The 23,387-nt window shown below is 36.7% G+C and overlaps 1 protein-coding gene across 1 annotated transcript in view; it reads left to right on the top strand.

Annotated features, from left to right (window-relative positions):
- Positions 1–23,387, top strand: part of ANKRD31 (ankyrin repeat domain 31) — a 133,397-nt gene that overhangs the window by 104,752 nt on the left and 5,258 nt on the right. Inside the window, 3 exon segments of the mRNA XM_007461615.1 lie at positions 4,398–4,538; positions 11,857–11,959; positions 14,644–14,715. Of these exon segments, the coding sequence (XP_007461677.1) occupies positions 4,398–4,538; positions 11,857–11,959; positions 14,644–14,715 (316 nt within the window).

Raw genomic sequence — 23,387 nt, forward strand, 5'->3', positions numbered from 1 at the left:
TCTTTCCCTTTTGTGATATTATTATTATATATATTATTGATATATCTGTAAATGTTATAAACCCAATAATTCATTGTTATAATTATTACTTTATTAAATTTTGTGACTTTTAAAGGAGCTCAGAAGAAAGGAGAGCAAGTTTATATTTATAACTTTTGATATATTAACCTTCTTATTTATCCTTGCTGGTTCTCTTCATTTGTTCCTGTGAATTTGAGTTACCATATGGAGTCATTTTCTTGGCCCAGTAAAACTTCTTCCACCCACCTCCTTTGTGCTTTTGCAAATATATATGTATTATATCCCTATTGTTTTGTACAATTGTTTTAAAAACCAGTTAAGCAAAGAAAGAAGAAATGTGCATTTATACTGTCTTTTATAATATGTGATTACTTTTACTGATGCTCTTTGTTTTTCCATGTGGATTCATATTACCATTTGGGGGTCATTTGATTTCAACCTGAAGAACTTCCTTTAGTATTTTTTGTAAGGCAGGTCTGCTAGCACCAAATTTTCTCAAGACAGGTCTTTACATCACCTTTATTTCTGAAAGATTTGCTGAAAATAGGATTCTTGGTTACAGGTTTTTCTTTGTGTACTTTGAGTGTGTTATTCCACTGCTTCTGGCTTTCATTGTTTCTGATAAGAAGTCAGTTGTTAATCTTTTTGGGTTTACCTTGTAAGTGATGAGTCATTTTTCACTTGCTTCTTTCAATAATTTCTTATTGTCTTTGACTTTCAGTATTTTTACTATGTATCTATTTATGGCTCTCTTTGTGTTTATCCTTATTGGACGTCATTGAGCTTCCTTAATATGTAGATTAATGTTTTTCAATAAATTTGGGAAATTTTTAGCCATTATTTCTTCAAATATTTTTTCTGCTCCTTTCTCCTGTCCTTTTGGTACTCCCATTATGCATATGTTGCTGTGCTTAATGGTGTCCCACATTTCTCTGAAGCTTTTTCATTTTTCTTCACTCTTTTTTCTTTTTCTTCTTCAGCTTACATAATCTCTATTGATCTCTCTTCAAGTTTACTAATTCTTTCTTCTGACATTGAAAATCTGTTGAGCCTCTCTATTAAATTTTTCATTTTAGTTATTTACTTTTCAACTCCATAACTTCTTTTTGTTTCTTAATAAATTGTTTCTTTATTGATACTTTCTGTTTGATGTGATATTGTTATCATACCTTGCTTTCCATCCTTAATTATGGTTTCCTTTGGTTCTTTGAACATGTATATAAACGGCTGTTTTTGGGGGTTTTTTTTTTTTGCGGTATACAGGCCTCTCACTGTCGTGGCCTCTCCCATTACGGAGCACAGGCTCCGCGGCCATGGCTCATGGGCCTAGCCGCTCCGTGGCATGTGGGATCTTCCCAGACCGGGGCACGAACCTGTGTCCCCTGCATCGGCAGGCGGACTCTCAACCACTGCACCACCAGGGAAGCCCTAAACGGCTGTTTTGAAGTCTTTGTTAAATCTAACACCTGGTCATTCTCACAGGCAGTTTATGTTGGTTTTTTGTTAGTTTATTTTGCTGTATGTGTCATACTTCCTGTTTCTTCGCATGTCTCATAATTTTTTGTTGGAACTGGACGTTTTAGATATTTTAGGGTAGGTAATGTATTGTAGCAAGTCTGTATATTGATCCCCATCTTCTCTTACGTTTGTTATTGTCCCCAGGCAAAATATTTGTGCCATGGCTCTGGAGCTTAGGGCAGGAACATGGCAACTTCTCTCTGAATTATACCCCTACTTTAGGATCTGAGCATTTAGTGGAAAGGGGCACACTAGCCTCTTGCCTTTTCAACTTGCCTCTCCTGACATGAAACCACCACCTTACAAGCCAGGGCATGTGTGAGCAGGACCCCAATAGTCTCAGTAGTACTTTGCCAAAGGTAGAGACTCTGTCTCACCAGTACAGGTTAAACAGAAGAAAAGAACCCCCACCTCTTGGCTGCACTTGCCCACAACTTGGACTTAGCAAAACATAGCCAAGGCAGGATGAGAAATATTTATGTCTTACCCCTACCAAGAAGGTAGCCCTCTGACTGGCAGTTTTAGGGAGAGAGAGCCCTGTGCTCTTGGCTGTAGCAGTCAAGGGGGGTCTCCACCTCACTGCGTGGGGAGGAAGGAAGCAGTCTTGGTTCAAATATCACTGTTTCTCACATTTTTTAAACCTAATTTTCATAGATTTTGTTGAATAGATGTGTCTTCACTTACTGCATGCCCTTATGACCATTTTCAGCAACTTAAAATTTTTTTTAATAGTTTTTACCTGGAAGTGGATCCTCATACCATCGTGCCAGAAGTCAATTCTAGAATACTACATTCAATGTGACTTTTTATATAATTAGTTTAAATCTGTCATGTGGTATTTGTTTTCTATTTCTCTTATCTCTCCTTGTTCCTTTTTTCATCTTTTTATGCTTTATCCTCTTTGTTCATTTATGAGCTATAACTTTCTCTTTTTTTTTTTTTTTTTTTTGACCACACTGTGCATCTTGTGGGATCTTAGTTCCCCAACGAGGGATTGAACCCGGGCTGCAGCAGTGAAAGAGCCAAGTCTCAACCACTAGACCGCCAGGGAACTCCCAGCTATAACTTTCTATTTTAGTTCTGCCTTTAGAGTTTATGGTATCTGTTTTTAACTTCTCACAATCTACCTTTAAGTGATGTTATACCACTTCATGTATACTGTTGAGTGGGCCAAAAGGTTTGTTCTTTTTTTTCCTTAAGATGGCTCTAGTAGCACTTAGTTGTCTTTAACTTCATTTGAAACAATTTTGTTAGATTGTATGTGACAGCTGTCATATCAGTGTACATTTAAAAAAAGACATCAAAACTGGTGAATTTTTGTGTAGCCATTTTAATATTGAAGGTGGAAGAAAAACAACATTTTTAGCATATTATGCTTTATTATTTCAAGAAGGGTTAAAAGACAACTGAAATGCACAAAAAGATTTGTGCAGTGTATGGAGAAGGTGCTGTGACTGATCGAATGCATCAAAAGTGGTTTGTGAAGTTTCGTGCTGGAGATTTCTCTCTGGACAATGCTCCAGGGTTTGTTGAACTTCTTGAATCTCTGGTTTTATCATTGCTTCAAATTTGGAAAAATTTCAGCCATTATTTCTTCAAATATTTTTTTCTTCCCTCCCCTCATTTTTGAATTCCCATTACATATATATTAGGCTGCTTAAAATCATTCCGCAACTCACTGTGATGATCTTATTTTTAAGTTCTCTTTTCTCTGTGGGTTTTTTATGCCATTCCTATTCCTGTGTCTTTGAATTCACTAATCTTTTTGTTTGCAGTGTCTAACCTGTTAATATCATCCAGTGTATTTTTCATTTCATATGTTGTAATTTTCATCTCTAGAAGTTTGATTTGAGTCTTCTTTTATATCTTCCATGTCTCCATGTAACATTTGGAACATGTGGAATATGATTATAATAATTATTTAATGTCCTTATCTGCTAATTCTAACATCTTCGAGAGTTCTCAGTCATTTTCAATTGATTGCTTTCTCTCCTCCATATGGATTTATTTTCCTACCTGTTTCTAGGCCTGTTAATTTTTTATTGAATCCCAGAATTGTGAAATTTATCTTGTTGGATGCCAGATATGTTTTTATTCTTAAAAATATTTTGGATATCTGTTCTAGAATATAGCTAATTTACACAGAAACAGTTTTATCCTTTTGGGTCTTGCTTTTATAATTTGTTAGGCAGGATTGGAGCAGTGTTCAGTCTAAGGCTAATTATAGCTAATTATAGCCACTACAGAGGCAAAACTTTTCTGTGTACCTCCCAATGCCCCATCAGTTTTGAGGTTTTTCTAGTCTTACTATTGGGAACAGGTGCTATTTCTGCCCTTTGAGAATGCCATTACCTCTAATCTTTCAAGTAGTTCTTTTCCCAGGCTTGGGTAATTTCCTCACACACATGGCCAATCACAGCTCAGCGGAATACTTAAAAAGGACCCCCTGAAGATCTGCAGAGTTCTCTCTATATATATTTCTCTCCTCTTCAGTACTCTGTCCTGCAAACTCTAGCCATCATGCTAGACTATGCTCTGTCTATTCAACTCAGAGAATCCACGGGTTTTGCCTGGATGCATTCTCTCTGTACCATGACCTGGAAACTCTCAAGGCAGTGAGTTGGGACAATTATAGGGCTCACCTCATTAGTTTCTCATTTCTCAGGATCACTATACTCTGTTCCCTGATGTTTGGTATCTTGGAAACCATTGTTTCATATATTTAGTTTGCCTTTTTTTTTGGTTGTGTCATGTGTTAGGGTAAATCTGGTCCCTGTTACTTCATCATGGACAGAAGCAGTAGTTCATATATTTCAGATATTTTTTAATCCTAATTTTTGTTTTATTTTTCACCTCAGGAGACTACCCATAAAGCCAGTGTTTTATTGAATGGCAAAATTAAGGTAGAAAATGGTCAGATTTATCAAAACCCAGTCATCTGGCTCAAGGATCTTCTAGGAGCTGACAGTTACGTGACCTGGAATTATGCTTGGAGTAAGGTGGGTCATTCTTAAGTTTATCTTTAACTTCATATTCAAATGGAAAGGTACATACTTTTTGATGATAAAACTATTACCTTTTTTTAAGGAATTTGAAAATTCTCCAAATTAGTTTTGTCCTCATGCATCCCTTCTGCAGTGTGCTACATGCTTTCTCCCACAATTCCTATTTGCCAGAATTCCCCACAGCAGGATTGCACAGCTAACTGAGCCTCTCCTTCCTTGTTCCTCACCTAGTCTCAGAAAATTGAATGCCCCCGATCTTCCCCTCTTGTCCCTACCACCTCACCTCCACAGTGATTGCAGTTCCCTGTGACTCCACATAGAAAATTTGGAACCACTGGTGAATTGAATTTTTAATTAATATGTTACTAGTATTCTGATAAAATAAAGCAAAATCTTCCCCTAAAGATGAAAATTATGATAAAGGGGCCTAAGACACACAGAGGTTATGGTGCACTTTTATGTTTGAACATAGTCTTATCCATGAATTGCTAGCCTCCCAAAAAAATATTTCTGAATTTTTATTCAGACTTCCCAGACTTAGTGGTCTCCCCCTCAGTTCTGACTTCTGAGTTATAAGCCCAGTTTAATAACCAATTTGAAGAGTATCGATGACTGACACCCTTGAGGTCCAGTGATCAGCCACTTCCAGATGTCCATGGCACCCCTTCAGGGAACAGTGTTGCAATGATTCACCCAGGAAAGTGTGAGTCATCAGACAGTCACCGTTACTGTTTCACAGAATTGCAAATACCTTCAACCTCCACTAGCCATTACAGTAAGTCCAACTTGGCTCTGCCCACTCTCGTTCCTAGCTCCTATCTCAGTCTTAGTCCCTAAACTCTGCATTCTGGTCTCCTAGACCTCTGTTGCAGGTGCTTCCATATAGTCGCTCTGTGTTCCTTTTTTCCTGTATTATTATTATTTTTTATTTCCCACCACTGGAGTCACCAGGCCATCTGCTTTCAATTCAACCTGCCTAATCCTTTCCATGCATTCATAAATCATATTTGCATGTTAGTAATTAACATTTTACCCATGGAAATCCCTTTTTATTGCAAAGTTTCTTAAATTCATGATAGATGATATTGTTTTGCTGAAACTGAATCTGTGCTCACAGTGTGAATATGGTACTAATTGCTGTAGCTTAGGTTGTTTTGAGCTTAACATGCCTGTGGCCCACTGATGATGACTCAGTCCTCCCTCTCTTTTTCTGTGTTGGAACTACTGCATTTTCTGCTTTTGAATAGCTGGCTGTGATATCATTTGGCTCTCACTCTGTACTTATATGCCTCATTTACATATCACATTGCCTCTGGTATTTTCTCATTAGCCATGTCAATTGGAGTCATATTGTTTAACATCTATGTGATAGTGAAGCCAAATACAAATGTGGGCGCTAAAATTAGGGCAATTCTTGGATATAAGATACTCATACGGATTATCTGAGCAAGCTTAGATTTTTTTTTAATTATCCTAAAAATGGAAATAGTTTCAAAAATTACTGTAGGACACTCATGTACTTCTAGTAAATACCACAAGCTGAGAAACACCACCCCAGTGAGTTTGTTTACAATTTTTTAAAGCCTCTTTTAAATTTACCACAGTAACCTCTACCCTTCTTGTCTTGGGGTAACTCCTGAATTCACAGTCACTTCTTGATAGGAGCTTTTTGCTACCTTGGTAAATGTGAACATTTCTACCGACTAGTTCCTAGTACAGTGGTGGGGCTGTAGAGCCAGGACTGGTTGGTTGTCAGGCAAGAAATGCCAGAAAACTAGGTCTTGTCCTACATCAGACAGAATGACACAGCCACTAGACACGGAGATGACTCATACCTCGTTCCCAAGCAGCTGAGCTGCTGTACAGCTTTGCCAAGGGAATCCTCATGTGTACTCCACTGGACATCACTCACTCCTCTTGCCGATTCAGTCTCCTGAAGTGACCTAGTGCCTGTTCAGTTTGAGTTCTATTCATTGTTATCCTTGTTCATTAAATCACTCCTACCTTGTGGAAAATAGATTTTTAACTCAGTGGATTTTCTTAAAGCTGTGTTCTTTGAATGTGTGAATTATCCCTAGTGATGTGTGGGACCTATGGGGACTCACGACCTCTAAGGCTACTAAGGTAAAATTTTACCCAGCACTAACTGATAAAAATATACTTTAAATCTGAGACATAGGTGAAAACATGCTGAGCCTACACATTGATGTGTGTATAAGGTGTGTTGGATATTGTCAGGGTGATAATGTGAACAAAATCCATTCTTTCTTCTTTTTATATACTTGCAGGTAAACTTTATTATTTCTGAGGTATAGCTGATTTCAGCTGTACAACATAGTCATTCAAAATCTTTATAGATTATACTTAAATTTATTATAAAATATTGGCTGTATTCCCTGTGCTGTACAATATATCCTCATAGCTTATTTATTTTATACATAGTAGTTTGTACCTCTTAATCTCCTACCCCTGTCTTGCCCTTCTTCCCTCTCCACTCTGGTAACCACTAGTTTATTTTCTCTCTCTGTGTCTGTTTATGTTTTGTTATATTCATTCATTTTATTTTTTAGATTCCACATATAAGTGATAACAGAGTATTTGTCTTTCTCTGTCTGACTTATTTCACGTAGCATAATACCCTCCAGGTCCATCCATGTTGTTGCAGATGGCAAGTTTACATTCTTTTTTATGGCTGAGTGATATTCCATTGTACATATATACCACATCTTCTTTATCCACTCATCTGTTGATGGGCACTTAGGTTGCTTTCATATCTTGGCAACTGTAAATAATGCTTCTATGAACATTGGGTGCATGTACCTTTTCAAATTAGTGTTTTGGGGTTTTTTTTTTTCAGATATATACCCAGGACTGGAATTGCTGAATCATATGACAGTTCTATTTTTAATTTTTTGAGAAACCTCCATACTGTTTTCCACTGTGGCTGCACCAATATACATTCCCACCAACAGCATACGAAAGGGTTCCCCTTTCTCCACAGCCTTGCCAGCATTTGTTATTTGTATTCTTTTTGATGATAGCCATTCTGACAGGTGTGAGGTGATACCTCATTATGGTTTTGATTTTCATTTTTCTGATGATTAGCAGTGTCGAACATCTTTTCATGAGACTGTTGGCCATCTGTATGTCTTCTTTGGAAAAATTTCCATTCAGGTCTTCTTCCCATTTCTTGACCAGGCTGTTTGTTTTTTGGTATTGAGTTGTATGAGCTCTTTATACATTTTGGATATTACCCCCTTAATAACTTGCAAATAGTTATATCATTGGCAAGTATTTTTTCCCCTTCAGTAGGTTGTGTTTTCATTTTGTCGATGGTTTCTTTTGCTGTACAAAAGCTTTTAGGTTTAAGTAGGTCCCATTTGTTTATTTTGTTTCCTTTGCCTTAGGAGACAGATCCAAAACGATATTGCTCTGATTTATATCAAAGCGCCTTCTGCCTATGTTTTCTTCTGGGAATTTTATGATTTCCAGTCTTACATTTAGGTCTTCAATCCATTTGGATTGATATATGGTATGAGAAATGTTCTAATTTCATTTTTTTACATGTAGCTGTCCAGTTTTCCCAGCACCACTTATTGAAGAGACTGTCTTTTCTCCATTATATATTCTTGCCTCCTTTGTCATAGATTAATTGACCATAAGTGCATAGGTTTACTTCTGGGCTCTCTATTCTGTTCTGTTGATCTGTGTGTGTGTTTTCTGTGCCTGTACTGTTTTGATTACTGTAGCTTTGTAGTATAATCTGAAGTCAGGGAGTATGATTCCTCCAGCTCTGTTCTTCTTTCTCAAGATTGTTTTGGCTATTCAGGTCTTTTGTGTTTTTATACAAATTTTTAAATTATTTGTTCTAGTTCTGTGCAAAATGCCATTGGTATTTTGATAGGGGTTGCATTGAATCTGTAGATTGCCTTGGGTAGTATGGTCATTTTAACAATATTAATTCTTCCAGTCCAACAACATGTTTTTCTTTCCATTTGTTTGTTTCATTTTCAGTTTCTTTCATCAGTGTCTTACAGTTTCCCAAGTACAGGACTTTTACCTCCTTAGGTAGGTTTATTCCTAGGCATTTTATTCTTTTTGATGGAATGGTAAACAGGATTGTTTCCTTAATCTCTTTCTGATGGTTCATTGGGTTTTTTTTTAAATACATGTTTATTGGAGTATAATTGCTTCACAATGCTGTGTTAGTTTCTGTTGTACAACAAAGTGAATCAGCTATATGCATACATAGTTCATTGTTAATATATAGAAAGGCAACAAATGTCTATATATTTATTTTGTTTCCTGCAGCTTTTCTGAATTCACTGATGAGCTCTGGTAGTTTTCTGGTGGCGTTTTTAGTATTTTCTATGTATAGTATCATGTCATTTGCAAACAGTGACAGTTCTACTTATGTGTTTCCAATTGGGATGCCTTTTATTTCTTTTTCTTGCCTGATTGTTGTGGCTAGGACTTGCAATACTATGTGAATAAAAGTAGCAAGAGTGGGCATCTTTGTCTTGTTTCTGATCTTAGAGGAAATGCTTTCAGCTTTTCACCATGAGTATGATGTTAACTATGGGTTTGTCATATGTGATCTTTATTATGTTGAGGTATATTCCCTCTGTGCCCACTTTCTGGAGTGTTTTTATTATAAATGGATGTTGAATTTGGTCAAAGCTTTTTCTGCATCTATTGAGATGATCATATGATTTTTATTCTTCAGTTTGTTAATATAGTATATCACATTGATCAATTTGCAGACATCAAAAAATCCTTGCATCCCTAGGATAAATCCCACTTGATCATGGTGTATGGTCCTCTTAATGTATTGTTGGATTCTGTTTGCTAATATTTTGTGAGGATTTTTGTGTCTATGTTTATCAGTGATATTAGCTGTAATTTTGTGAGTTTTTTTTGTGATATCTTGTCTGGTTTTCGTATCAGTGTGATGCTGGCCTTCTAGAATGAGTTCGAAAGTGTTCCTTCCTCTGCAGGTTTTTGGAATAGTTTGAGAAGGATAGGTGTTAACTCTTCTCTAAATGTTTGGTAGAATTCACCTGTGAAGCTAACTGGTCCTTTACTTTTGTTTGTTGGGAGTTTTTAAATTACTGATTCAATTTCATTACTGGTAATTGGTCTATTCAGATTTTCTATTTCTTCCTAGTTTAGTGTGGGGAGATTGTACATTTCTAAGAATTTGTCCATTTCTTCTAGATTGTCCATTTTATTGGCATGTAGTTGTTTGTAGTCTCTTAAGATCCTTGGTATTTCTGTGGTGTTGGTTCTAACTTCTCCTTTTCATTTCTGATTTTATTGACTTGGGCCCTCTCTGACTAAGTCTGACTAAAGGTTTATCAATTTTATCTTTTCAAAGAACCAGATTTTAGTTTCATTGACTTTTTCTATTTTTTTTTTTTTTTTTTTTTTCGTGGTTAAAGGTTTTGCTCTGATCTTTATGATTTCTTTCCTTCTACAAACTTTAGGTTTTGTTTGTTCTTCTTTCTCTAGTTCCTTTAGATGTAAGATTAGGTCATTTATTTGAGTTTTTTCTTGTTTCCTGAGGTAAGCTTGTGTCACTATAAACTTCCCTGTTACAACTGCTTTTGCTGCATCCCATAGATTTGGATCATCATGATTTTGTTTTCATTTGTCTCTAGGCATTTTTTTTTTCTTCTTTGCTTTCTTCAGTGAACTGTTGGTTGTTTAGTAGCATATTGTTTAGCCTCCATGTATTTGTGAGGATATTTTGCAGTTTTTTTCTTGTAGTTGATTTCTAGTCACATAGTGTGGGGTTGGAAAAGATGCTTGATATGATTTTAGTCTTCTTAAATTTATTGAGATTTGTTTTGTGGCCTAGTATGTGATCTGTCCTGGAAAATGTTCCATGTGCACTTGAAAAGAATGTATATTCTGCTGTTTTTGGATGAATGTTCAAAATCCATTGTTATTAACTTCAGTTGTTTGGAGAAATGACAGGTGGCATTCAGTGGCCCCACCTCTCTTTTTCCCTGGCAAGTGAGGAGGGTTTAGCATACTGAGTAGGCCAGGTCTGTTCCATTAACATTACCAAGCTTTGTTTAGTCATAGGATTGAGCTAAAAGTCTGCCTAACCATTCTGTATTCCTTAGGCCTTCCTCACTCTGTTCAGTAACAGGCATTTACTGAGCACTCAGGATGTGCTAGACAGCATGCCAAAAGTATATATTATCATATATATTATCTCCTTTGCTCCTCCCAACTTAAAAATCTGGAGATACTCATTTAACAGATGCACAAACTCAGGCTCAGAGAGTTTAAGAATTTTGCTTAAGAGCTGGGACTTAAGAGTTTTTTCCTAGTATTGTCAGGCACTATATGAAGAGCTAGAGAATAAAAATTACTATTATACAGATCCTTCTTCAAGGAGCCTATAGTTTAATGGAAATGGACACATTAATACATAATTTCCTTTAAGTGGGATAAGTGCCTTGACAGAAATATGAGCACAGACTTTATGGGATCCTAGAGGAGGGTCATTACTTGAGCTTAGCAGTTATAGGAAGGCATCCTGGAGGAAGGGATGTCCAAGTTGAGACTTGCTGGTTTAACCATAGTGAACCTAGCTTCTGGGAGTATACTATTAGACTGCTCTAGAAATAGGTCCGGAGGACGCAAAGACCTTTGGACTCAGAACATTTCTGGCAGGAGTTTGCCAGTCTACCTCAGTCCAGCCCATTTGTATGTATATATTTCTAAGCTCTGACCTTTTGGGCTGATAAACAATAACTAAGTTCAAAAACCAACCAAGAAAAACAAAAAAACTTTGATGTATAGACCTAAAATGCAGTTAATCTAACCAGCTGTGTATATGATTTCTAGAAAAGTACCATTTTACTTTTATGACTTAATTTTATTAATGCAACATTAATTTTTTAAAGTTATAAAGTAGCAGGTGCTGGATTAATATTTGTTGAATAAGTGAACATATGAGAGAATTAATGATACATATCAGGGGTCAGCAATTTTTTCTGTAAAGGGCCAGATAATACATATTTCAGGCTTTGTGAGCATATGGTCTCTGTCAAAACTACTCCATCCTGTTGTAGCATAAAAGCAGCTATAGATGTTAAGTAAATGAATGGGTATCACTGTGTTCTAGTAAAACTTTATTTACAAAAAAGATGGTAACCCAGATTTGGCTGTGGGCTAGTTTGCCAGTACATAATGTACAACAATCAATACTTTACTGGAGTTACAATTTGCAGGAGAAAGGTGTATTTGCTTCTTATAAAATATATGATTTTGAAGTTCTGTGTTTAATTATGTGCAGGTAACATACCGGGGGAAGGAACTTTTAAAGTATATTTCTGAGGAATTACCCTTGCCTCCAGACCCAAACTTGGTACCTCAGCAACATCAGCCTTGTCTTCCAGGTATGTGCAGACCAACACCTATTTCTTAGTTGTGGGGAAAACACACCCACATCTGCTGAGAAGGCATTGCACTTGTCTTTTTTTTTTCCATTCAGGTTAAATTCACATGATATTCAAATAAACATTTTAAAGTGAACAATTCAGTGGTATTTAGTACATTGACAGTGTTTTACAACCACCAGCTCTGTGTAGTTCCAAAAGAGTTTCATCACCCCAAAAAGAAACCCATACCCATTCAGCAGTTCTTCCCATTCCCCACTCCCTCCAGTCCCTGGGAACTACCAGTCTGCTTCCTGTCTGCATGGATTTGCCGAGTCTGAATATATTATATAAATGGAATCCTACAATATATGACCTTTTGTGTATGGCACCATTCACTTAGCATAATGCTTTTAAGGATTATCTACATTGTAACATCTGTCAGTACTTCATTCCTTTTTATGGCTTCCATTGCATATATATATATAAACCACAATTTACTTATTTATTCATCCTTTGATGGACATTTGGGTTTCCACTTTCTGGCTGTTGGACATAGTGCTGCTATTAACAGATGTATACATATTTTTGTTTGGATACCTGTTTACAGTTCTTTTGGGTGTATACCAAGGAGTGGAACTGCTATATTATATAGTTATTATATGTTTAACTTTTGAGGGAACAGCCATTACTGTTTTCCACAGCAACTGAATCATTTTACATTCCTACCAGCAATGTACAACAAGGGTTCCAGTTTCCCCACATCTCCACCAAAACTTGTTATTTTCTGTTTGTTTGTTTACAGCACTCCATTTAAACACCGTTTAACTTAAATTCTAGAAGAATAACACCTTCCTTCACAATTCCTTTCTCTGAATCTGATGTGCTTACTTTAGGTAGATTTTTTTAAAGTGTCATGTAAAAGGGAAAATGGGTATTTTTTTCCTTCCTGCAGGCATGATTTGGTTAGTTTTCCATATTTTCTAAAAATAGATACTAGAATTAAGTCTTTGCTTGTTAGAGTACACTAATACACTTCATCTAATGGAATAAACCTTCAGAAAACTGAAGAGAATGTGGTCTTCACCAATCAGCAGCTGATTTTGAAGTTATTGGAAAGGGTGGTACACATTTATGAAAAGCAGACATAACTAATGTTATATCACCCTTCTCTGCTGCAGTGTACCCTCTGTTTCCCCCAGTTTCCCTGTCTTAGACCAGTTGGGGACAATATATGAGGAGAGGAGGTACAAAACAAAAAATGATAATTCTGTGACAACCAAAGTTAAGAACCAAACAGGATTACTATCACAAGCCCCTAACCAGGGATTTCCCAGGGTTACTCCTTTCCTTAACAACAAATCCCAATAATTCAAAGTACTTTCCTAACTTTACACTGAATTCACTCTAACCTTTGTCTCAAAAACTGGCTTCAGAATAAGATGCATTTTCCCCTGTTTTCTAAGGATAGCCTCAAAAGTATTTTTCATCATTTTGGGGAAACACATAAAATAAAACAATTGTGGGGAAGTTAAAGGGCTTAAGAAACTGGAAGGAGTTGTAGTAATTCATGGTCTTTGGTTCCTTACTTAATCTAATCTTAGAGATAGGCCAAGGAACCTGAGTTTTTAGGAGTGATTCTTATGCAGCCAAACCTGACTGTTGACTTTGAATGACTAGTAGTATCTGATTTCTTATGCAGGTAATAATTTGAAAATTCTTAATATTCAGCCCTTCACTTTGATTCCAAAGCACACTCACTTTTGTGCTTGTACAGTCAAGCCCTCTGTCTCTCTTGTCCCTCTCATCTCTCTGTCTCGTGCACGTGTGCACACACACACTTGAAGGAAAGTCAAGCAAACCCTTTCTCCTAGTTTCTATCCTTAAGAGTCAAAGCAGAAATATAGGTTCTTCCTCATATCAGAAAGCATATCTGCTCCTCAGATTTTCTAGCTCCAGGCACATATTTCCAGCCCCAGCCATGCATCTTCTTCCTCAGAGGGCTCACAGTTCCTCTGCTAAATGAGCATGAAATAAAAAATGGGTTCTGAATTGCTGCTTCTGCTGCCTGCAGTATAAACAGTTTCTTGTTACTAATTTCTGTCCAGAAATCCTGAATTTTCTTTCCTTTAGATATTTCAGAAAATGTTAGTGCTAATTTGAGAACTGTGGAGGTGCCAGTATGCCAACCAGCATCTTGCTACCTTGATCTGGACCTAGGAATCTATAGACAGGTCCCTGCAGGTATCCGTAGGCTGCTGTTGAAGTTTTGTTTGAGCATCTTTGATTTAGGATTCTTTTGTACCTGGTTTTGTGGTACCTGACAGAAATCCAAAGACCTGGTAAGTTAGAAAAATGTAAAGTCTCTAACCTTATTACAAGCAAAGCATTCTGGAGAGAATCTTTTCCCCTCTTCTGCATATCAAAATGTGGTAATGGAAGTTGTGGCTCTGACATCATAGAGACCATAAAGTCTAAAGGAAAAACATGTCCACATGGATTTAATTAGCCTACTTCAGATCATGAACATATCTGTTCTCTTATGCTTTTTGATGATCACACTCTTCAGAATACTGTTTTTTGGAAATAGTGGACTAGGAAGAGATATTTACATTTCCCATAACTAGGATGACCATGTATCCCCATTTGACCGGGGCAGTCCCTAATCCAGCAAAATTATTAGTACCACTCCCTTTCACTTTCAGACATGCCTTGTTTAGATGACCTAGTACAGGAACCAAGCAAATAACTGTTGGAAAAAATGAAATTTGGACAAGGCGAAAAAAAGAGAAAGAGAGAAACTTTCAGTTTTATTTAAGTTTTTAACTGTATAGTTTCTAGCATACTACTGTGTAAATAGATGGTTAAATCTTATGTATATCACTCTATATTATAAATAATTGCTGGTTACCTAATCTTAACCCCCGATAGACTGAGAAGATCTTTGAGTTCAGAGAGATTTTTGTGGGCTCTTGCTTCCTATTATATTCCCAATGCCTGGCATATAGTAGCTTCCAAGTAAAATGTTCATTGAATAAATGAATGAGTGAATGGAAACATGAATATGATCCAAAGGACTGCTTATTTTAAAACTGAATTTACTTACGGTTGACTGTCCTCATAGGTGGACATTCCTAGATCTCACAGGCTATAACAATTTGTGGTGAAGAATTCAACAAATGGTAAATGGGATTTTGGTTAGTTAATACTGTCTCCTTTATCTGAATTAATCTCCCTTATCTGAATTTTCTGTCTAACTGTGAGGTATAAGAGTGATGGCCCTTCAGGCTTAATTTCCAAAATATACAAACAGCTCATACAACTCAACAAAAAAAAAACAAACAACCCAATCAAAAAATGGGCAGAAGACCTAAATAGACATTTCACCAAAGAAGACATACTGATGGCCAATAGGCACATGAAAAGATGCTCAACATCGCTAATTATTAGAGAAATGCAAATCAAAACCACAATGAGGTGTCACCTCACACCTGTCAGATTGACCATCATTAAAAAGTTTACAAATAACAAATGCTGGAGAGGGTGTGGAAAAAAGGGAACCCTCCTACACTGTTGGTGAGAATGTAAATTGGTGCAGCCACTATGGAGAACAGTATGGAGATTCCTTAAAAAACTAAAAATAGAGTTGCCATATGATCCAGCAATCCCACTCCTGGGCATACATCTGGACAAAGCTATAATCCGAAAAGATACATGCACCCCTATGTTCACAGCAGCACTATTTACAATAGCCAAGACATGGAAGCAACCTAAATGTCCATCAGCAACAGATGAATGGATAAAGAAGATGTAGTATGTATACACAATTACTACTCAGCCATAAAAAAGAATGAAATAATGCCATTTGCGGCAACATGAATCGACCTAGAGATTATCATACTAAGTGAAGTAAGTCAGAAAGAGAAAGACATGTGCCACCTGATATCACTTATATGTAGAATCTAAAATATGACACAGATGAACTTATTTGTGAAACAGAAACAGACTAACAGACAGGGAACAAACTTATGGTTACCAAAGGGGAAAGGGGGTGGTGGGGGAGGGATGAATTAGGAGTTTGGGACTAGCAGATACAAACTGCTATATGTAAAATAGATAAACAACAAGGTGCTACTGTATAGCATGGGGAACTATATTCAGTATCCTTTAATAAACCATAATGAAAAATGAAAGATGAAAAAGAATATATATGTATATGTATAACTGAATCACTTTGCTGTACACCAGAAACTAACACAACATTGTAAATCAACTACAAAGAAAAAGAAAAAAGAATGATGGCCCTCCACATTTTCTCAACCAGAAATTTCAAAGAGAACTATTTCTCCTTTCCCCTCATCCAGTTTACTTCTACATATCATTTTGGATTCATGGTATCAAGAAAATCATGAGTCATGAAGATAAGTGATAAAATGACTTGCTTCAGTAAGTCAGAGATAATGGAAGAGCTTTTTATTTATTTGAGTTCTACACAAAAACTAGTCAACTTGGCAACTTGAGGCAATGTATTGATAGACTCCAGGATGTTAAAGTGTGGTGTATTAACACATTTGAGGATATATGTTGTTTCTAATGAAAGATTGTAAACATACCAATGCTAATCTTTAAAAATGAAGTTCTGTTGATGAAATGTTGATGAAATCCCTGAAGTATCTATCTCTAGAGTCCTTTATAAGCTTTAAAATGGAGTGAGTCTATGATGCATTTTCCCTTAAAATTTCACAGCTTTCTCCCAAGCCTCTCTCCCCTCTGCCTACTTGGCTGTAGTTCCTCCTTTGTGTTATTGAGTGAATCTTCATCAATATTTCAGTATATATTGGAATGGGAAAAATGAACATTCCCAAAACTTCTATTACATAATGTGAACATTATAGAAATATTGACATATTTTTCACAAAGTTCTTTAGAAAAACATTCTGTTAATATAGATCACATTTCATTATTTACCTGGAAAGCCAGTTTTATATGTTTATGTCCCCTGTCACCATAGTACCAAGACACTCAAAACACATGAAGCTGAATGTATTCATCTAAGCAAAGCAAACAAACAAAAAAAGAGTATCTCCTGAGGCCTTTCTTTTCCCAGACTATCATTTAATGCACACTGATTATATAATTCATAATTTTCTCTCAGGAAGATCTAACATCACTTGTTCATTTGAAATAGAATATGCTTTTTCAGGAAAAAAAATAGACTTTTTTTGTTTTTAATGAAAACGGTCTTTGACCTACTTATAATCTGTTGTGAATAAATGACTTTAAAGAAAGAGTTTTCTTCATTTCAGTGCTGTTATTGTGCTTCATTTCTCTGTAAAAGTATATGTAATAGAACACAAACATTCACAGGTGCTTCTGTTTTATGTGGTTAAGAACTTCTTAAACAGCCAAGGAAGATGGGTGCCTGATAACAGAGCAGAGGGTGTTTATTTCAGCTCCTGTTTAAACTCCTGATCCTTTTTCATTATTTTAATCATATTTTTTTTCATCCTGGTATTTTATATCTACTGATAGGGGAGGAAAGAGAAGAAAACAAATTACCTGTTGAGCATTTGCCATGTGCCAGACCCCCTGCCAGATTATCTTACATACATTAGGATATTTAGGAGCTTCTTTTTAGTAGAACTCCAAGGTTCACGTCTGTACGACAGAGACACAGAAAACCTGAACACTTTACATATAAAATCAAGTACCTCAAACCCAATTCAGCTTAAAGAACCACCTATTAATTTCATTTTTCCCCTGAACAATGAGGACCTAAATAGTTTTAAACTTCTAAATATAATAATCAAGTCTATTTCTTGATTCCAGTACAGTTTCATAGATGGCTTTTGATATTATCAATGTAAATCTGTGCCAGATTATTAATTTAGTTTTAGATAGCCAATCATGTAATACTCTATCACCATATTTATCCTTTAGGGTCCTTCATTTATCAAAAGACACTGAACTTTATTTTTTTTTCTTTGGCTGCATTGAGTCTTCGTTGCTGCACATGGGCTTTCTCTAGTTGCGGCGAGCGGGGGCTACTCTTCATTGCGGTGCTCAGGCTTCTATTGCAGTGGCTTCTCTTGTTGCGGAGCATGGGCTCTAGGCACGCAGGCTTCAGTAGTTGTGGTGCGTGGGCTCAGTAGTTGAGGCTCGTGGGCTCTAGAGCACAGGCTCAATAGTTGTGACACATGGGCTTAGTTGCTCCGTGGCATGTGGGATCTTCCCGGACCAAGGCTTGAACCCGTGTCCCCTGCATTGGCAGGTGGATTCTTAACCACTGCGCCACCAGTAAAGTCCCTGAACTTTGTATTTAAATGGCCATAGTAGAATGTTTCCCCATCATAACTAGAGCAGATGTATTTTTACAATTCATTAAAATTATTCTTAATCATTTTGCCTTTGATTGGAATTATATTTCTGATTCAGGATGAGAATGTATACATAAGTATGATCATTTTAATTTGTAACTAGAGCAAGTGATGTTTCATTCCATAATTGTAATGAAGTTTAGAATGCTTAGTTTGTAAGCACAAGTTCTGGAACTCTGAGTTCAATAATTTTCAAGTTAGAAGTGAACCTAATAGATCAGCTAGTCTTGGACCTGTTTTACAGATGATGAAACTGAGAACCAGAGGAGTAAAATGGGTTAGGGATGTGTCAGAAGTGAACCATCAGTTAAAATAATGAATCTGATTATTTTTTACTTTTGATACATTAAGGGAATTTTTTTCAAAAACAGAGGAAAATAAAAAGAAACGAAATTGAGTTATTTGTAGTGAGATGGATGGACCTAGAGACTGTCATACAGAGTGAAGTAAGTCAAAGAGAAAAACAAATACCGGTTGCTAACACATAAGTGTGGAATCTAAAAAAAAAAAAAAAATGGTTCTGAAGAACCTAGGGGCAGGACAGGAATAGAGACGCAGACGTAGGGAATGGACTTGAGGACACAGGGAAGGGGAAGGGGAAGCTGGGACGAAGTGAGAGAGTGGCATGGACATATATACACTACCAAATGTAAAATAGATAGCTAGTGGGAAGCAGCCGCATAGCACAGGGAGATCAGCCCGGTGCTTTGTTTCCACCTAGAGGGGTGGGATAGGGAGGGTGGGAGGGAGGAAGATGCAAGAGGGAGGAGATATGGGGATATATGTATACTGATTCACTTTGTTATACAGCAGAAACTAACACACCATTTTAAAGCAATTATGCTCCAATAAAGATGTTTAAAAAAAAATTCATCAGCCTTACATAATTGTGTATTATCATATGTAGTATTTGTATTGTGTATTGTTTTTAAGTGTCAATGTTCATTTGGATTTATCTACATATTTACTACTTTATTTGCTCTCCGTTCTATTTCACTTCTCAAACTTTCCATCTAGGACAAGTTTCCTTCCTGTGTTATATCCTTTAGAATTTCCTTCATTCATAAACCCTCTCTACTTTGTCTAAAAATTATTTTATCTCACATTATTTATTGCATTTTTCAGTGGTCATTGAAATCTGGTATAAAAGACGTTTTCATGACATACATTAAAGGTTCTCTTTTGCTGTAAAAAAAAAAACCCCAAAACAGAGGAAAAAGAACAGTAAAAGTTAAATTATTTCTAACCTAACTAGTATGTCATTTTGAAGTGCCAGTTTTGGCCACTGAATAACATGAATAGTTGCATGAGCCTATTCTTTTGCCTACTAATGAATCTATCAATTCAGTTTAAGCAGACTTGTGCAGAATATCTAAAGTCTGGTGATATTACTTGAGGGAGATTTATTTCTCCCTACCTTGTCCATAAGCAGAATGGTTCCTTAGTTCCTTAGCTGTGCATTTCCTGTTGGGGCTTAGGGACAACAAGAAAAGACAAATGTCTGATTAAATGGCCATCTTCCTAGTTGTACTGGGCTGCTAAATGTGCTACTGTTTAGAAATTTTATTTATAGATCTCAGAGGGCACTGACTTTGCCTAGGGAATCTACCCCAAGTAAAAGTGAAAATTAAAGGGAGAAGGGCTCCTACCTTCTAATGGGGTGAATTGGTGGTTTTCACAGTTTTGATGGAAAAATTCTTTGTCACAAAGCTACAAGTAGATGTCCTTAGTTATCATTGCAAAGAAGATGGTAATTATTTGACCAAATAACAGATTAAGTTACTATCTCTCAGGGTTCTAATTTCTCTTTACCTCATTCACAAAAATTCTTTCAGTGACAGAACTCCTTTTTAAATCCTCCTATTCCTCTTTGTTTCTTTGAGGCTCCAGAGCCATAGGTGTCTGGCCCCTTAAGCAGAATTGAACTTCCGAGCACTAGTCCACTTAATCCTCCCCACAGTGAGGACTGGGAAAAATGAATAGTTGATATTGTCAGACTGCTTAAGACTATGTGTGTGTTTGCTCCTGGTATTACAGTGCTGTCCGTACCTGTCAGTTCATACTGCTGCAGATCACAACAGCTTAGTTTTTCTAAGATCTTTCCATGGAACAGTAACAATTTACTAATGGACCCAAAGTAAAATCATTTCCTATAAAGTATATTAAACTTAAACGTTTTACATCCAATATCTGAATCTTGCTGCTTCATTCCCTCTTAGCTACCTACCTCCAACATGACTGTCAGGGCTAGAGTGGAAGCAAAACTCCAGTGTTTGGGAGCTTCCAATTTGGAAACAGGTCTTTTAAGTGTGTGCTTCCTGCAGTCCCTTTATTTGTTCCTATGCTAACTGGCCCAAAGCTTGGTGGGAGTAGTAAGTATTGTAGTAAGAGTATAGACTGCATTGGTGAGGAAACTTTAGTTCACTGTTCTTTTATAATTAAGTGCCTGTATTTTGTGCAACCTATTAAGTTCCTATTAAGTAACAGTATATTGAGTACTATAAATGAATTATTAAAAACATCTAAATCTCAGTTTTCTAACTACTTGGATCTTTCTTTTTCTTGTCTCACATGGTTGTGCAAGGATTAAAGTATTGAAAAGTGATGAACAAATGTGTGATATGACTATTAGAGCACAGAAACAAACTATAGAAGGACATGATATACCCTGAGTTGTTATTGTTGGTTACCTGGGCAGCAGGGGAGTTGGGGCAGGGAGAGGATTGCAGGAAAACCATACCTTCGGGCCAAATTTAGAGTATATACAAAAGTAAAACACTGAAAACAGTTCTAAAAGCCCTGAAAGCAGGAGACATGCAGAGTGAGCCCAGACTAGGGCCCACAGAAGAGAATCTCAATTCTAGAACTGTGTTCTCAGCTGCTATAGTAACAGGTTATTATTTATTTATCAGAAGATTGATAATACAAACCACAATATATTTTTACTTATTTTAAGTAGCTGTAGTACACTGTATGTATGTTTAATTTTTTATGAAAAGAAAAAGCAAAGAGTTTTAAAAATATTACATACTGGCATTGATGCTTTCAGGTATGCTTTCCATATGTAGACATGGAGAAAAGGTTTACTCAACTTCAAAAAAGGAAGAAAAGCTAGTGAAGTTCTTTGTCTTTAACTTTCCTGAATGTTATTTGCCTGGAATGATTCGAATAATTTTGAAGCTTGTACTATTATGTATTAAGATAACGTAGCAATTGTATAGTTACTTAACACAATTCAAACTGGGATCATAAATTTGAAATCAGTTTGCTGTATTCTTACATTTTCTTATATGAGGATTACCCTCTTTAGCTCAGTTTTCTGTATGAATGTGTTTTTTGTTTTGTTGCCCACCCCATCCCAATATATTGGGAATTGTGGATAACAACAAAGAAATCTGGAAGCTAGAAGTGGTGGTCAGCCAAAGGTGCCGGATCCTGGTAGCATGGGCTGGAATGAAACGGGTGGGAATGCAGTGGCAGATGGAGTTCAGAGATACCTGTTGCAGAAGAGGTGGTAGAAGGGAAAGAAAAGGCAGCAGAAGATGAGAGTAAAGGAGATGAGAACAGGTGTTTTGTAAGGAATGGTATTTGTTTCTTCCAGTCTGATCATTATGGAAAAGAGACTATTCTGTGAGAAACTGGGGGATGTTCTTAATACTAAGTTTTGTGGTGTGATATGTATGTTCCCAGAATTTCATGTCCATGGCCTTACCCAGGAAGTGGCACCTTCTGTTACCACAGAGCCACTTGCAGTTTTCGTAAAGTCCTGCAGATTACAGGAAAGTCAGCAGTGTGTTATGCTCACAGTGAAATTAAGTGGACCTGGGGGTGGGATTTTGGCTGCCATGACCTCTGTTCCTTTGAAAGAGGAGCCATGTGAATAGCCACTAGACAGAATATCAACCATAACTTTTGTGGATATATCATGGCTAACTTGTTGAGAAAGTTATAAATCAAAACTATCACACCCTACTGACTTCAGTGATAAAGTCAGCCCTGCTTAAAAAAAAGAAGAAGGTGGGCCTAAAATGTTCCCTTTATCTTAATTTATTACAGCACGTAAGGGAAAGAGAGCCAGATCAGCTCCGAGCAAAGCTAGTTTAGAGTGCAAAGCAGTATTGAATAACACTTTACAGTTTTACAGAAAACTTTCACATAGGTGTTATTTTCTCATTTGACAAAGGTGAATGATGGGAATGGTAAGGAAAAAGGAAAAAAAGGTTTAACATTAGCATTATTTTATTGAAAACTCCAAACTCCACTTCTGTGGGTCAATAGGTTAACAAATGTCCATCTGAAAATTCTGTTTTTCAAACACTTTTGTTATATCATCTCAGCATCCCAAGTTTGGGCCACTCTGTTTCCAGCATGTCAATTGGGAAGATGGGCAGGTTGCTTCCTGTGGAGCTACTGCTTATCATTCTGCACTTTTGTTGGTGACCTTCTCTATGTGAGCCCTATGGTGATAATTTCTGGTTACAAACAAGATGAAGCTATTCAGGTGCTCTTGGCCATCTCTTACAAGTGCCTATGTTTGGGTCTGTGACTTTTAAGGCAAGGCCCATTCACTGGAAAGAGAATAGGTTTTTTGTGCATACAGGCCCATCCTTGCTCTGATGAAACTAAGCTAATATTAGCAAAATTAATTTAAATTAATATTTAAAGCCTTATTTCCATGGGCTTTTCCTGAAGGATGAATGCTCTCCACTCCCAACTTTTGTGAGGTACCTTGCTTCAGATAGTCTATAAAACAAACCTGCTAATGAGGGGATTATTTTGTTTACATTTGGACCATGTGTAAAACAGTTTAAATTCTTTGGGTTGTAAGTAACAAACCCAAATCAGACTGGCTTACACCCCCCATAAAAAGGAATTTTATTGACTCATGTACATGAAAGACCAGGAATAGGTTCTTCAGGCTTAAGCCAGTGTTCACAGAGCATGACTGAGCACCCAGTTTTTCTTGCTTTCCATATCTCAGCTCCATGGTAGCAGCCTCTCCTCTCATCATCCCAGAGCTACATGCTTCCAGATTCAAGTCCAGAGGGAAAGAATTTGGATGTGACTCTTTC

Source organism: Lipotes vexillifer, unplaced genomic scaffold (assembly GCF_000442215.2).
Source record: "Lipotes vexillifer unplaced genomic scaffold, Lipotes_vexillifer_v1.1 scaffold779, whole genome shotgun sequence".
In the NCBI taxonomy this organism is placed as follows: Eukaryota; Metazoa; Chordata; class Mammalia; order Artiodactyla; family Lipotidae; genus Lipotes; species Lipotes vexillifer.